Genomic DNA, 15,656 nt, shown 5'->3' on the forward strand with positions numbered 1-15,656 from the left:
AAGAAATGGGTGTGATTTTCAGTGTTAATATGAGGGTCTCTCTTGTGTTGTCTTCCTTACAGAGAGAGGAGGGAGCGGGAGCTTCATGAGGCATACAAGAATGCAAAGACACAGGAGGAGGCTGAGAGCATCCTCCAGCAGTACATCGAAAGATTCACTATCAGTGAAGCTGTCCTTGAGCGTTTGCAGATGCCAAAAATTCTGGAAAGAAGCCATTCAGTGGAACCAAATTCCCCACTGAAAGACCCAAATCCTCTGAGATATTTAAGGCAACAGTCACTTCCTGCTCCAAAATTCACTGCCACAATTGAAGCAACCATTGTTCCCACCACTGAACTAGAGCCCAGCAGTTCAGCAGGACGCACATCTCCCAGCAAAAGTGTCTCCAAGGCTGTGCCTATGCTGACACCCAAGCCTTACTCACAACCCAAAAATACACAGGAAGTTTTAAAGAACTTTAAGGTAGGATACATCACATGCCCCAAAGTCAATCAGGAGGGAAAGAGATCTTGATTAGATCATCTGAACATATGTTTAATGCAATTATGTAGAAAATGGTGGCAGCATTCTGATGTTACAAAATTCAGCTTCATGCTCTGTGCTGCCTGGGTTAATGGTTTCTTCGTGGTTACCGGTCTTAGAAACTTGACCTCTTCAGACTGAAATATTTGCACTGGTCATTTTTCCTCAGGCTAAATTTGTTTGGGGAAAGGGAGAATTTAAGAAAAAAACAAGGCATTTCCTCAAAGTTTTTAGAAAAGAGTATGTGGTCGTGTTTTTTGTTTTTAAACAAAATGGAAGGTGCAGGGAGTGTGGAGGCTCTGACTTTTGAAGCAAGACCTGAACTGACCTTTGAGTCAGGGGTCTGATTTTTGCCATACCCAAACAAGTGTGTCCCTACTCCTTCAGAGTCAAGAGCCAGGTTGCCCGAAGATATTCTCTTTCTTAAACATGCTTCTCACCAGGGATGAATGGGGAAAGCTACTTCACTGGCATAAAGAGAGGATTTAGGTTGTGCATGGAGGTTTAGGGAAACAGGTTGGTACTGGGGTAGCAGAATAACTGGAGATTGATGGTGAGAGAGGGAGAGTGGCTGGATTGGATTGCAAGAACTGTGCAAAGATTATGGGAGTAAAAGAAGTAAGAGAATTTGGATGAAAGCAGGGCTGCTGGGAATAAGGGTGAGATTTGTGGGAGAAAAGGATAGGAGAAGAACAGGAGAGATTATTCTGAAACCAGAATATTAAATGTGAGGAGTGAGTCTTTTGACTGGGTGGTTGTGGACAATGGGAGTAAGATACTGAACCAATGATGGAAAAAGCAAAGAACTGGGATGTGTTGAAAAGAACAGACCAGAATAAGTCGTTTGAAAACATCTGCTGTTCACAGTGCCTGTGCCAAAATGGGAGCTTACCAAAGTCTCATTGTAGTCGTGAGCAGTGTGAAGCCTACTGACATGCGTGCCCCCAGCCTCTAGAGTTTGGGTTCCCTTCTGTCTGCCATTGCTCATACTTTGCTAGTGGCATTCAAGGGTCCCTGAAGCCCTGCTGATATCCTGGTAGCACTGCTACCATGTATATTTAGGTTGTTTGCTTTCTAAAAGGTAAGTCAGCTTTTTATAGCTAGTGAAAAAAGTATGTTGTGGTGTATAATTTATTGAAGTCTGTCCCAGCTCTTGTGGAAACCACACCCCACCTTGTTTCCTAGTTGAAATGTGAAACTGATAATTCCTGTTTTTTCTTATACCTCAGCTGATATGCCCCCAGAGTTTACCTTTTAGATATCAGTCAATCGTGGATCTTTGGGGTTTTTTTGATCCCTGACACTTTTTTCATCAGAGGACCAAGATGGGTGTGTGTATCACCATAATGTTATTGCATATATAATTCACATATGTGGGTAAAAACTAACCCATGAAGGCTCCTACCCCTCACAAGCCACTACAAAAAAAAAAATCTGTCTGAATGTTGTTCACATGATGTGAAAAAATGTGCTTTGTCTCAGTAGGAATCATTCCCTAGCACATGTAGCTGTAGCAGTATTTTCCCTTGAAACACCAGTCTGTTGGTGATTCTTGGCCCTGGTGACAATGTGTTGACTTCCTCCAGATCAGAAGGAAAGGAGTATGTTTGTTTAACTCTGCAGCCAGGGCATCTGTCCTGCTCATTCGAACATTTGGTTTTCCTCCTTAATATAAATAGAGAAATGTCTTAGTCTAAACAGAGACACTGAAATGGATGGTGTGGCCTGCCAGTGTTTTCCTGGCCTTTTAATTTTTGAGATCTTTCATAACCTGCCTCTCTAGTAGATAATCCAGCACACAGTCCCGGACGACTTGGGGCTCAGTGCCTGCTCACATCAAACCCTAAGAGAGATACTGTGTTTGTTAAGTGGATGAGGTCAGTGTAGAAAGGGAGGGAATATTTTCATCTGAAAACCAGCAGTGGAGCTGATTGTGCAAGGGCTAACTGCCTTCACCTTCCCACATCTGGCAGAGCTAAGGATGCCCAGCAGCTCAGAGATGGCCTCTTAGTCAGTCATGCTCATGAAGAACAGGGCTCTGGATGCCTGTGTACGAGAAGTCAATGGGAGGAGTTTGCCCTCAGCTTGGTACTGATGGTATATACTAAGTTGGAGGGCCACTCTTGAGGTATCCAAGCTGCTCACTCAGTAAGTAAGGAAGGATCTCTTGTGCACAGAGTAGCAAAGCCCTCCTTACTCCTCAGCCCTGCTGACAAGCCTGTTAACATCTGTGCTGTAGCCAGGCAGGAGCAATGTAATGGTACTGAGACCTGGTCGTCTCCTGGTTTCTCCCCACCTGGACCCTCTTATGGTGAACAGCCAGTTAGTTCTCTGTAGCAAGACTTCTCTTGTATGCTTCTACAAAGAGCCCTTCAAATTGAAAGGAGTCTTTACATGCCACCTCCATTCAGAAATTACAGTGTTACAGCACCGAGAAGTTGTATCAGTGCAGAGGAAGAAGCTAAAGCATATCTTGTACTTTCTTCTTTGCTTAAAGGTTCCTTAGCAGGAATATACGGCCACCAAGGAGCTAGCTTGACCCTGAGAAGAAAGGTAGTTAAACTCTTTCCACACTCTCTTTTCAAGGAGATTGCCTAAAGTAATTTTTTGGGAAAGCACCTAATCTATTTGATTGCCTTATGGAGAGGGTGGAATCACCAGTTTTATTTGCTGGTGCCTTGATTATGTGTTAAGAACAAAAAAGAAACAAGTGGATGAACTCAGCTGCTCTTGTCCCTTCAAAGTTCACATGACAGTGCTTCAAAAAATCAGACTGCTAATACTGTGGTGAGGTCATTGGGGTACATAAGCAGTTCATCAGCATAATTAGTCCTGGAGAATCTGCCTGGCTCTTGCATAAGGCAATGCAAAACCCAGCAATTTTGGTCTAAATTTTACACAAAAATTGATTTTTTTAAAACATCCTTTGGTCTGTGATGCACACAAAGGATGTCTGTATGTTACAGGGAGAACGGAATGTGGGAAACCAGGAAATCCAGAAAAATTATTTCCTTGTGTCTGTATTTTGTTTATGAGCCCCCTAGGGTCATAGGGTCCTCTTCTGTTTTGGCCTGTGGAATGAAATATGTGCTTGGCTCCATCCTTCACTGATAACAAAGACTGTGTTAATGATTGTAGTATCATGTTGAACTCCTAATTTCCTAAATTCCTTTGAATGCCACTTGTCTCAGCGTATTTGTTTAACTGTATTCCACAGGTAGATGGAAAAGTCAGCATGAATGGAGAAAATGTCAACGGCATGGAAGAAAAGGATAAAGAATGTACAACAGTAATATTTACTCCTTCACCAGCCAGATCTCTGAAATTTGACGGAGTAGCCAGAGGGGACAGGCCTCCGGTAGAGTTGAAGAAGGACCCCCCAAGTGTTGAGCTCAGTTTACAGAGGCCTGCCACTCAGAGTGTGCACAAAGAGCCAACAGTAAGACCAACACGAACAAACCAGCCTTACTTTCTTTGCCAATTTTCTGTCTCATGATGTGTTTAATCACTAACTAATGATACCCAAGTGCCTATGTTTGCCTTATTTCAAAAGGGTGTGCCCAGACCAGGAAAAAGACTATATAAACAAAGCCCAAAATCCTTTGTAAATTAAAGGCTTCTTCTTTTTGTATGTGGGTAGAGAAATAGGAGGGTAAGATTAAAAAAACTTTTTGTAGCCAGTGGGGGTCTTGGGGGGTTTTTTGTTGTTGTTTTTGGGTTTTGTTTGTTTCTTTTGGGGTTTTTGTTTGGTTGGTTGTTGTTTTGTTTTGTTTTGTTGTTGTTTTGGGATTTTTTTCCAGATGTCATGCAGCAGATAAGCATGCTTTAAATGTGCTGGGCCGGGGAGAAATTGATTCAGTGTTCCAGCCATTGTGCCGGTTTATTCAGCGCTTCTCCTAATGTCAACTGATTAGATCAGCAACATAATTGGACTGTGTGAGCCATTATAATTAGTCTCAGTTTTCAATTTTCAAAAGAGGATGTGGATGTGCTGGCAACTTTGAACATTTGGTTTTCATTCCCTTCTCAGAAATGTTAGAAGAGGGGATAAGCTATTGAAATGCTCAGAGGGGCCAACATGCTTCTTAACTGCCTTATCAGAGAAACAAATTAATTTTAGCCTTTCATCTTTCTCTCCCCCTCCTCCCCAGAGAAAAAGGCAGGAGTAAAACTAGAGCATATCACATCAGGCATCTAGATGCTACAAAACTGTAATAAAAGTAGATAGTAAAAGCAAAACAAGAAATAAGGAGAGGATTGCAAAGAGAGCATGTATAAGGATTGCAAGCACGTGACAGGAGAGGGAATTCTCACAATTTTTTTCTGTGTAACAACAAAGAGAATTGGAGATGTGGTGAGAGTTGGGGTATGATAATTTTTTCTTTCATCTTAGATTTCATCCCAGCATTGGCCAGAGGGATAACAGGGAGCAGACAGGGATCTATGCTGGGCTGTGATGGCTCATTCATGAGAAAGGGTTTGTGTTTTACTCCCCTGCTTAATGCCAGTCTCTAGCTATGGGCACAAACCATGGAGCCTGCAGCAATCATGGGAACTGGTATGTGCTGTGAGCACAGACTTGATCCTGTCTGAGGGAACTGGTATTGAGTCAAAAGTGAATGATTTGCAGGGAAGGCAGAGCTGAGGCTGCTCCTGTCAGAAAAATTTGGATGTGAGGGAAAAGCCAGGTAAGCATTGGATCTGATATGGAAGAGCAGGCAGTGGGAGTGTTTGGAGAATAGAGAAGAACCTCAGCTTGCTGGAGATTAGAAGCTCAATGACAATCAGAAAAGTAGCCAGGTGAAAATATTACTCACTCCTTTTTTTAGGATTTTCAGGCCTAGTTAGAGTTATGAGGAAACTCAGCAGCAGAAGTCACTGTTAGGTCTTGAGTGTGCTTGTATCTCTTTGATGTCCTCTCATCCTCCCCTTTCTACAGCTTTGAGGATGATATGGCCAGCTGAACACAAATTTTTCCGTGTCTGGTTTCTCCTTCCAATTCTTAGTTCTTGTGGTGATACTAGCAAAAGAGGCAGAAAAGTTTGACTCCTCAGACTCCTTGTGACTCTTGACATTTGCAGAATAGCTCTTGGTTTGTAAGCTTGAATGCACTTAATTATGAAGCCTCCAAGAGAGAATGCGTGTGCACCAAAATGGTGCTAGTGACAGAGTGTCTATGCTCTAACTACAGATTTTATACCACTAGCCTCACAATTCCATCAGTAATGTGACTGGGTAGTGCAAACCATCATAATTACTCCAGGCACTCCAGCTTCAAGCAAAGGTATTAAATGTATTAAACATGTCAAGGGCAGAGCAAGGAGCGCAGACTGCTTTGAGGAGATCTTCCATGATCAAACAAGTGGAACACAATGTGATGAGAGAGAAGAGAAGGAGATCTGCCTGTAGCTGGAAGGGAATTTGCCAGCCTAAAATAAGATTTCAGGTTCTCTTTCCTCTGGATGTTTACTTCTCTTTACCCAGATGCTTCTTTTTAATTTTCCAGGTCTCCATGCCTCAGACTAAGGCATGGGCAGTAAATTTAGCTGTTAAGCATGCAGGAAAGTCCTTGTTGATGGAAGGGGCTTAGCTGCCAGGTTACAGAGATGGGGCATGGTACTGATGCTTGGCTTCTTCACTGTGTGCGTTGGGACACAGACAAGCACTGCTATAGACAGCTTGATATGGTTGTAATTGGTCTGGGGCCTTATCTGCAAGAACTGGGCATCTATGCTGGACTCACTTCACTCAGCCTTCTCCCTGTACTTATTTTACTTCAGACTTTGGACAACTAACACAACGATGTCAGCCTCATCTGCAGAGCCTGAAAGGCTAAACTCCTCTCTGAAGGATATAACCACTCCTAGGAAGGTTGGGAATCCAAATTAGGAAAGCTAAGATCCTCCTAGGCTTGTCCCACTCCCTATAAAATGTGACCTCTTGCTCAGTAGGATACTGCATCTAGCACTCACTGTCGGCATTCCAGAAGGGAAAAAGAGGTTTGATTTTTGCTCCAGGGGTGGGACATTCTTAGAAGTAAGGAAGCCTTCTGAAAGCCTCCACTATCACCTCCCACAAAGCAAAAACAGGGCTTTAGGTTTTCTCTGATGCTTAACCCTTCTGACATTCCAGAAGAGGAGGAGAAAATGACGGAAACAGGCATAGAAAAGCAGCTGAGATGAAGAAGAAGAGCTGTCTAAAGGGAAGAAATAACTGAAGCTCTTATGCCTTGAGAAAACTTCTACAAATTAAGCATGTTTTCAAAGCCATTTCTAAACTTGCTTTCACTGTGTTTATTTGTATATTTTATTGATTCATTTCTTGTTAGCTATGTCCTTCCCAGGCTTTGAATAAGATTCACAGGTATAGTTCCTGTGTTGGGAAATGCTGGTTTAGGAGTTTGTTTTTTCCCCTCTAGTTGCTTGTGGATTTGGTTTGGTTTTGTGTTTTATTCATTAATTTTCTGCTCCAAGTCTCTTCTGTGAAATATATATTTCTTTTCATGCATACCTTACCTATAATAGCACTCCCGTCCTTCCCTTGCGATTCTCTTCCTGTTCTTTACATGCCCCTTCCTCCTCCTCCTCCATCCCGCATAGGGCTGCTCTCCTGCTGTTTCAGTTCATTTGTCAAATGGACTAGTTCTGCCTTCTCTCAGCCTGGCTGGCTTCCCTTTGAAGCTGTGTAGTCCTAATTTGAATCTGTCTGGCTGCCCTTAGGCATTGTCTGCAACAGGGGAAGATGCTGTGCAACTGTAGTCCAACAGCGCTTTTGGCCTGAAGTTTATTTAAGTTGCACCGCTTAAAACACTAATACTATTGAGGCTTTTGGGGAGCTAGGGAAGTGCAGAGATCGTTTCCTGTGGGGGAGACCTCAGTGTCAGTTGTCTTTTTGACAAGAGAAGGACCCCATATATATGTGAATCAAATAATGTTTGGCAACCAGAGACTGACTGGGAAACATATGTACATCCTGCCTAAATCGACTATGAAATGAGATGCAAAAAACTGCAGCAGGTGGGCAGGACAGTAAAGAAAAATATTATCAAAAAGTATACTTATATCTCTAGTGTATAGGTAGAGTATTAGGTAGAGTATAGGTAGTGTAAAAGGGATTTTACATGAGACTTACCTTTACTTAAAGTAGCTTATGAAATTTTGCCTATGATTAAAGGCTAAAAAGGATAAACTTGTCCTACAAACAGGAGGAAAATATCTCACTGGTGTTTGTGGAGCAATGTGGTGCTAAGAGGCATAGTAGGTAAAGCATACCTATACCTCTCAATGCAGTTGGAAAAACTGGGGCACAAGCCCAAAGACTGATCCATCAGTGGCAATACCAGCAATAATGTGAGAATCATCTCCTCATCCTGGTCCTACCTGTCAGCCATTTCGGCTGTGTAGTCTTCCCATTATACAGAATAGTGGTGGACACTACAAATGGTGAGAAGTTGTATCCACTAGCTCTTTGAATCAGAAGCTGGAAAAATAAATGTTTTGTTTTAAAACAGTGTTTGTGCAGATTTTAGTGTAGAGGAATTAAGTAAGTAAGTAACATCCCTTTATTTTAACCAATCTTTCTATGAGCATTTAGAAATTATTGGCTTCCTATAGTTCTAATTATAACTTCGCTCTGATCAACCAAAAAAAAAATATAGGCAGCAACCTAGAAAAGATCAGGGTGAGGTAGTGATGGTGGGGAGAGACAGTTTTCTTTTAATTTTTCTCTAGCTAGCTTAAACTTGTCCATTTCTACTCACTGCATGCTTGGCACAAAATACACTTGTTTTCTACATCCAAGTAACGCTCTCCTTCATGTTGAAAAATTCACTAATTGAACTGAGATTAAAGTATAGGCTTTCTTGTGGTTGAGGATTGTTGGCCAAGCTACACGAGAGCAGGGCTGACATCCTGGTTTGTACATATCCAGTAAGACAAGTCTTTGTTCTTTGATTCATTACAAGAAACACTCGTAGAGTAAGTATGTCTGTTCCAGATTGACAGCTTTGCCTTGAACCACACATGAAAAGGTGCATGGAGGGCTGGACTACCTGAAGGGTAAAAGGTGTAGGACGAGAAGTGAGAGCAGCAAAGCTTCAAAGCAGCTAGAAGGGAACTCTGCTCATCATTTGGTTATGAACATAACATGCCTGTCTCCTGTCCTTCAGACAGCCATGCACTTTTCACTGTCTGTCAGTGAAAGAAGCTAATTTTACACCCCAGTCAAGCAGTAATAACTCTAATGACTATCAGGAATCCTTCACACTTTCTTGCAACATTTTCAAGACTTCTCTGTCAGCTACTGATTACCCTGATCTTTCGTTGTAAATAGCTGGCCTGATTATAGTATTATGTAGCTGGCAGATGACTTAACCTTTTGAAGCAGTGTTCTGGCTGTAGTACCATATGTTGCATAACATGCAAAAAACTGAGCTGTGGCAGCCCAGGGTTGTGCCATCATTACCACTCACATCATTAATTTTGATTAGGAAATCTTTGTACAAAAATTTTGAAGTCAATGATATGTGCAGAATTCGAATCACTGAAGTTTTGTCATTTGTCAGACAATTTCTACATGTAGCTATTCATGTTGCAACCAATTTCATTCCTGAATGGTTTTACAACGTTTAAATTGCAGTTTCAACCTGATTCTTTCTGGTATGTCTGCATTCTCACTGATTCCAGACAGCTTGTTTTGTCATGTTTTCATAGAAAATACAATAACATTATTTCACATGATTTTATGTGCAAGCAGTGTTAACTGAGCTGTGTTTCGATTTAATTTACAAGAAGGATTAATAAAGTTCTACTGTAACTTCCTTTGGAGTTTGTATTCTTGTAGAAGTTGTGACACTCTGTGTATAAGGTATTGGATATTGTATTTTTAGGGTTTTATTAAGGGTGTAAAGTTCTGCCGTAGCAGTAGCCAATATGGCCATTTCTGGCTTGTATGATCTTAATTAAAGAAATACTTGGACTGATACCCTAGTTTATGTGATAAAAATCCTGCTGTCACAAACTGAACTAATTTATTTTCATGCCTAACAGGTGTTTGGTAACACTATATACTTGTGCTTGTGTCTTTGTTAAATGGATACCTTGTTTAGCAGAACATTGGTGTTGCTTTGTCCTCTGTTACTGACGTGCTCATAACCACAACTGCCATCGCAGTGTTTAACTTTCCATCATGAACTATGGCTAAGTCATAAATGGGAAAGCTTACTTTAAGTCCTGGGTATCCAGATGCATGGGGTAATAAAACCACCCATCCAAGTAGACAGCATTCTTCACTTTTTAGAAGTTTTAATAGGACAGAGTCTCGACACCAGCCTGATCTGTGGGCAGAGATCCATGGGCACAGCCCCCATGCACTGAGGTTTTTCCTACTCCTCTTGAAGGCTGCATTGCCTGTGGTGGTGTTGTGTGACCTTCCTTCACAGGCATCTGCAGCAGAGCATGTGTATGGAATGGCTCTGTTGCCCTGCAGAAAGAGACCTCTGCCCACACAAACACATATGGCAGAGGGGTGCTGAGAGGCTACATCAGTCCTTCATCCCAAGGCACGAGAGCTCCTCATAGAACTGAAGCACCTCAGAAACATCACTCACTAGGTTACTCAGTCTTTCAGTGTCCATGTCAAAATACAGTCCTCTTAGGCGTAGCGAAATGCCTTAGGTGTAGTGAAATGTAGTTTGTGTGCCTGTTTTCATGGTCAGTGATAACATCATCATTTGATTACAAATATTTATGAAATGTGAAGGATGATAGTCTGTGGTAGAAAAGATATTTTATCAATTATATCAGCGCAAGAATTTTCTTAAGTGTATTATGCACCTGTCGATAAAATACTAGATAATACTACATTAACTTAGTATTATAAATAGAATTAAATTTAGTGGAAATAAGAGAGTTCCCCAGTGAAGTTGACTTAATTTTTTTATAAATTAGTTACTAATCAGTTTTATATTTTTAGCTGCATGTCACTAGCATTTAATTTCTCAGCAGAGGGAGAGAGAGTCAAGTCGCGTGAGCAGGAACAGAACTTCTGCAGCATGCCATTGGAAAGTCAATTTTCTTGCAGCACACAGTAGCTCTTTTTTCTATAAATAACATTTACGTCTATACCTGGTTCAGCCTCCTGAGTATAGGTTATGGGTAGGTTTAGTTATTGCACTTGTGCAGGATAGCTGCATGACAGCACCAGAGGTGATACAAGTGCATCATGTCTGTGCATCATGTATCACTGCGGCATTCACTGAGCGTTTTAGCTCCTCTGAGAGGCCATTATGGCTGTGCTCTTTCTCCAGCACCAGCTCACATCAGCAATTGACTTTCCTGGGTATAACAGTTCAACACTTCTTGTATGGGCCCTGGGATTTTTACAGTTTATAGCTTTAAAGCCTCTGAGGTTGAAGTTAAAGTTGAATGTATTTATTTATTTTAATTTTTCAATTTGGACAATTGAGTTGCTTTTTGAGAGTGAAGGGTGAATTCCATTGTTTTACCAAAAATATCAATCGAAATATTAATAATTGAAATCTACAACCATTTCTTTGGCAGGGCTTATGGTTTGGAGCAGTGAGTTTGGAGCTTCTTGCTTTTGCATGTGAAAACGACGTTGTTTAGGGCAAATTCTGAGCTCTCAATAATAGTCATTTGTTTAGGTTTAACGAGTATTGTAGGTTGTAGAATGACACAGAGTAATTCAGGTTGTAGGTCTCTAGCTGGCTCTGCTGCTTAAAACAGGATCAGACTTGAGATCAGAGCAGGTTGCTAGGGGCTTTATCATTCGAATCTTGAAAACCTCAGAGGACAGAAATGGCACGACCTATCTGGCTAGCCTGTTGGACTGGGCTGCCTGTCCTCATGCAGAAAAGAAATACTTGTTTCTTCTTTGAGCAAGGTTAGGAAGGATTTCCAGTAGCTTCTCCCCTGGCCACTGTTGGATCAGGAGCCAGAACTAAGGCTGAAGAGGAAATGTTCTTTAGTTGCAGTAGTGTTCTGCTGGGCCTTTTCTGATGAAGGCTCTCAGTGACACAGCAGGCTGGCATCCAGATGAACTGGGGGAGGGACAGGTGGGTTATTTGAAAGAAAAGAGCGACTAAATGGCAAGTGATAAACCTCTGGGGCACAGGACTTGAAGTCTTTGGAGCATTTCTCTGGGGCTGTGCTTTAGCCTGTGCCTCAACTGCAGAGACCTCCCCTCCTGGGAGTGTGTGAGACATGGAGGGAGAGGTCTGTGCTTTCTTCACTCTTGGTATAGATGCATTCACAGGTGGACATGGTAGAGAGGATGTCCTGAAGCTTTCCATCTTACCTTTTTAGAGGTAGCTTTCTGCCTCATCCAGTTCGAGAGCTGCTTTTAGGCACGTGGGGGATGTATCTTCATGTCTTGCCTGGGGCAGAGGCTGAGGGTGGCAGAGGTGAAGGTGCACTGGGAAGTGGCGGCAGCGGGGAGGATGGCGGGCAGCCAGCCCCAGCAAGTGCTGCCGCTTCTAGAGACTCGTGGCTGTGATCTGGCGCCTGTCCTGCTGAGAGGTGGCAGCACAGCCCTTGGCAGGCCCCTTCTCTTGTTCCCAGCGCTGCTGGCTGCCTGCTGGGCTTGCCTGGGTCACTGGCCCTGGCCATGGCCCCACACCAGTCTGCACTATTTCCTTGCAGGGCATCTTCCCAGACGTGTTCCCTGCCCCTCTTGAGAGCACGCCTCCCTCCAGAGAGGAGATGAGGCAGGGATTCACAAGCTTTGCCAGCATTAAAGTTCCCTGGAGCTTTATGGTGTGTCCATAGGTGTTGAGATCCTGTTGGCATTGTCAGCAGATGTCCCCAGTGACCAAGCTGTGAGAGCCCAGGTCTGTTTTTCATGGGGCATGTTCAGATAAGGGGCCACAGGTTCATGTGAGCCTGCAGGGGTAGGAAACAAGATCCATGCAGAAGGTGGAAGTCTGATTCCTGCCTGCAGAAAAGAGGAAATGTCATCAGATTTCCTCCTTTGCAGCTGTTAAGAAGATGGAGGAGTGGGAGGAGGACAGGAAAGAGAGTCTACAATAGACTAATTCTGAAATATGTTACTTTTTATTTCTAAAAGTAGTCTGCATTTTTTATTTTCCTCCGTTCAATGTGCCATTTTCGAGATCTTGGATGCATTAGAAGCACTAGCTATGGGCAATGGCTGATAGCTTTGCTGGAGATTTTTCTTGACTTGCCTTCTGGAAAAGCAGATGTATGGTGGAAGCCGCTGAATAGATCAGCTGAAGTGTTACCCTTGTTTTGACAGTGTGGTTTTAACTCTGCAACAGCCCTGTCCAGGTCAGGAAGCTTGCTTTTCAAAGGCGTTTGAATTATTGCCTTGATACGGTCTTACCATATTTTTTCAGTCCTCTCTTAATAGTGTTTCAAGTATTTCATTACCTTTAATACAAACTCTGGCTTTTCCCCTCGGATAACAGATTGTTTAGACAACCGTGAAATAAAGGAAGTATTTAATTACTTTGCCGCTTTCCCAACACTAGTATGTGCTATCTGTTCACTAATGCATATGTTTTTGTGTTATTCTGGAAGGTGAAACTAGGGGGGAAATGTATGCTTATCTCCAGCTAACACAATCCAAGATATCCTACAGTTTTAAAGCTTGTATGGAGCTATTCCAAACCAACCACATTAATGGCTGATGATGAGCGATTTGAAAAGGAGATTAAAGCACAGCCATTCAATACCTGAACGGGCGCATATTGCTCTGAAACATTCTCCCCAATGCCCTGCTGAGCTCCAATCTGATGTGGTTCAAACACACTACAAAGGAGCAGCCAGCACTGCCCTGAGGAATTAGCACATGCTTTTATTTCCACTGCACTCACTCCATGCTGTGTTCCTCTCTCCAGGCCCCCCCGGTGGAACTGGATGGAGCTGACAGCCTGCAAGCCGAGCCCAGCCCCAGCAGTGCGGCACCTGCCCCCGCAGCGTGCCCATCCCCAGGTGGGTGTGCTGCTGCCCTCACCCCTGCCCATCCCCAGGTGGGTGTGCTGCTGCCCTCACCCCTGCCCTTGCCCTTCCTCACTTACGGGCCTGGACTGAGGTACATCCTGTGGCAGGAATCTGATAGGAGCATCAGCAGCAGCACCAACAGGGCTCATTAGAAAATGCTGCAGATGTCAGTAATTTTGACATGAAATGAAATTGATTGCAGTCAGAACAGTCATTTAGTGCAGCAGCCTCCAAGGGATGTGGTAGAGCCCCTGTGGCAGGAGGTTTTTCTGGTGCGGCTGGACACAGTGCTAGAGAATCTCCTCTAGTCTCTCTTTCCCACAAAATGCAGGACGAGGTAGTCTGTCGAGGTCCCTTCCAGCCTGGGCTGTTGTGTCATTCTGTGGTTGAAATGACACACCTGAGTTGTCCACTTGGCCATTTGTGCAAGTGCAAAGTCAGTGCCACAGCATGCTGTAACCAGAAAGCAACAAGGGCAGAAGCTGCCAGTCAGTAATAGCTTCTGTTTGACACATTTTTTTCCCCAAGACATTAAGGAATGGGGAGAAAGAGTAAGAAGGGGCACTTGAGTCCCCATAGGGGCTTTAAATGGACAGTATTATGTAGACTCCTAATTTTCTGCTTTAAAGCCTTTATGCATGATTCCTAATCCAGGGAAAGGAATTTGCTGGTAGAATTTTAAGCTGTTTTCCTCAAAAGTATGTTTCTGAAACATTGTCTTTGAGTAGGCACTTTATTTGCTGTATGCTATTATACTAAGTTCATGGTATTTTTTTGTTGTTCATTTTTTTTGATGGGTCCATCAAAGTTCAGCTTGGTATGGGTAAGTAAAAAGTACTGTATCAAATAGGTATTTAAATGAGATCTCTGGCTGCAGTTGGTGTGTAAGCATAATGCTCCTATTTGTTGGGGATAAATGTGACTTGAACAATTGAGCTTTGCCCTCGAACATCAGTGAGGTACCATTCCCCAAAGATTAGAAGCACATAGGCTGTTAGCAAGGGCTCATTAGCTGACTTAATTACTTTGGCTCCTAGATGCCAAAGTACATAGTTTAGCAATTTTGAATTGCATCTGGAAGGTAATGTAGAAGGTGCAATCTTGTAATGAAATGACCAAATTCTCTTCTCAAGAGTCAACAGTGATGAGCTGGTGTTGTCTACAAATCACAAAGCCACTTTGGCTCCAGCTCCCCTGCTGTCAGAAATGCTAAAGATTAACAGCAAATTTTAGTATTGTCTGGCAAGGAAAACTGAGATAGCATTGCAAAGATCGAAATGGCAAAGTAACATGGGGTTTTCATTATGTCTGCTTTGGAGGGATAGATGGGGTCCAAAGTCTGTGAACATCTTGTAGAGTAAACAACCTCCTTTGCTGTTCAGTACAAGCCAAATACTTCCATGCTGTGGCTCCTATGCCTCTAATGGTGGGGGAACTGCCCCGAAGGAGGGTGCATCTGCCTTGGAAGCAGGAGCAGCTCTTGTCTCTGCTGGTGTGCACGTTCTTAGTGGAGTCTTAGGCTGCATCTCTTTCTTAGCTTGATCTCCCAGCCTGTCAAAAGGGTATATTCAGAAGCCGCCACTGCTGCTGTGGTTGGAAAGGGAACAGGATCTGAAGTTTCTTCTTTAGGAGGTTGGAGAGATGTCTGGGTGCTTATTCAGTGCCTGAGATGCTGGCAACTGCTCTGCTTCCAGTGGTGGTATCAGCTGTCACAGTCCTCAGCTGTAGACCTGTGTGCTTATAGTCCCTTCTCCCAGGAATCAGCATCAACTTGTTGGATTTCTTTAAGAGTTAGATGACAGCTAGGTTATTCCAGTCCAAGGCTGCCTGTTAGCAGTTTGTTTGTTGTCTGATGCTTAACTGATGGTCAGTGGAAGTGGTAGGTTTAGTGAAAATAGGCAAGCTGAAATATCCTCCAGTGCTGAGAGTGAGACCATGTCATGTAGCTACTTGTCTTTGTAGCATCTTAGGATAGGATTCATCACATAACTTCAGTAAAGAGATCTTAACTCAATAGGCCCATTGTAGGTTACAGCTCGTCTCAGCCAGAGGAGTGTCTGAAAGAGTTTGTGTGACTCTTTTCCAAGGACGACTTCTCTATTTTTGTTGACCATGAAGGGTGTCCCATGAAGCCCAAGTCAAGTGTAACCACAT

General features: G+C 43.0%; 1 protein-coding gene across 7 annotated transcripts in view; it reads left to right on the forward strand.

The window, feature by feature from the left end:
• LIMCH1 (LIM and calponin homology domains 1) overlaps window positions 1-15,656 on the forward strand; it is a 183,539-nt gene that overhangs the window by 145,648 nt on the left and 22,235 nt on the right. For all 7 annotated transcript variants that reach the window (XM_048302791.1, XM_048302795.1, XM_048302792.1 and 4 more), the window contains 3 exons: window positions 63-462; window positions 3,740-3,961; window positions 13,400-13,493. In XM_048302791.1, coding sequence (XP_048158748.1) covers window positions 63-462; window positions 3,740-3,961; window positions 13,400-13,493 — 716 coding nt within the window. The remainder of the gene's footprint in view (window positions 1-62; window positions 463-3,739; window positions 3,962-13,399; window positions 13,494-15,656) is intronic.

This window comes from Corvus hawaiiensis, chromosome 5, assembly GCF_020740725.1.
Source record: "Corvus hawaiiensis isolate bCorHaw1 chromosome 5, bCorHaw1.pri.cur, whole genome shotgun sequence".
Classification (NCBI taxonomy): domain Eukaryota; kingdom Metazoa; phylum Chordata; class Aves; order Passeriformes; family Corvidae; genus Corvus; species Corvus hawaiiensis.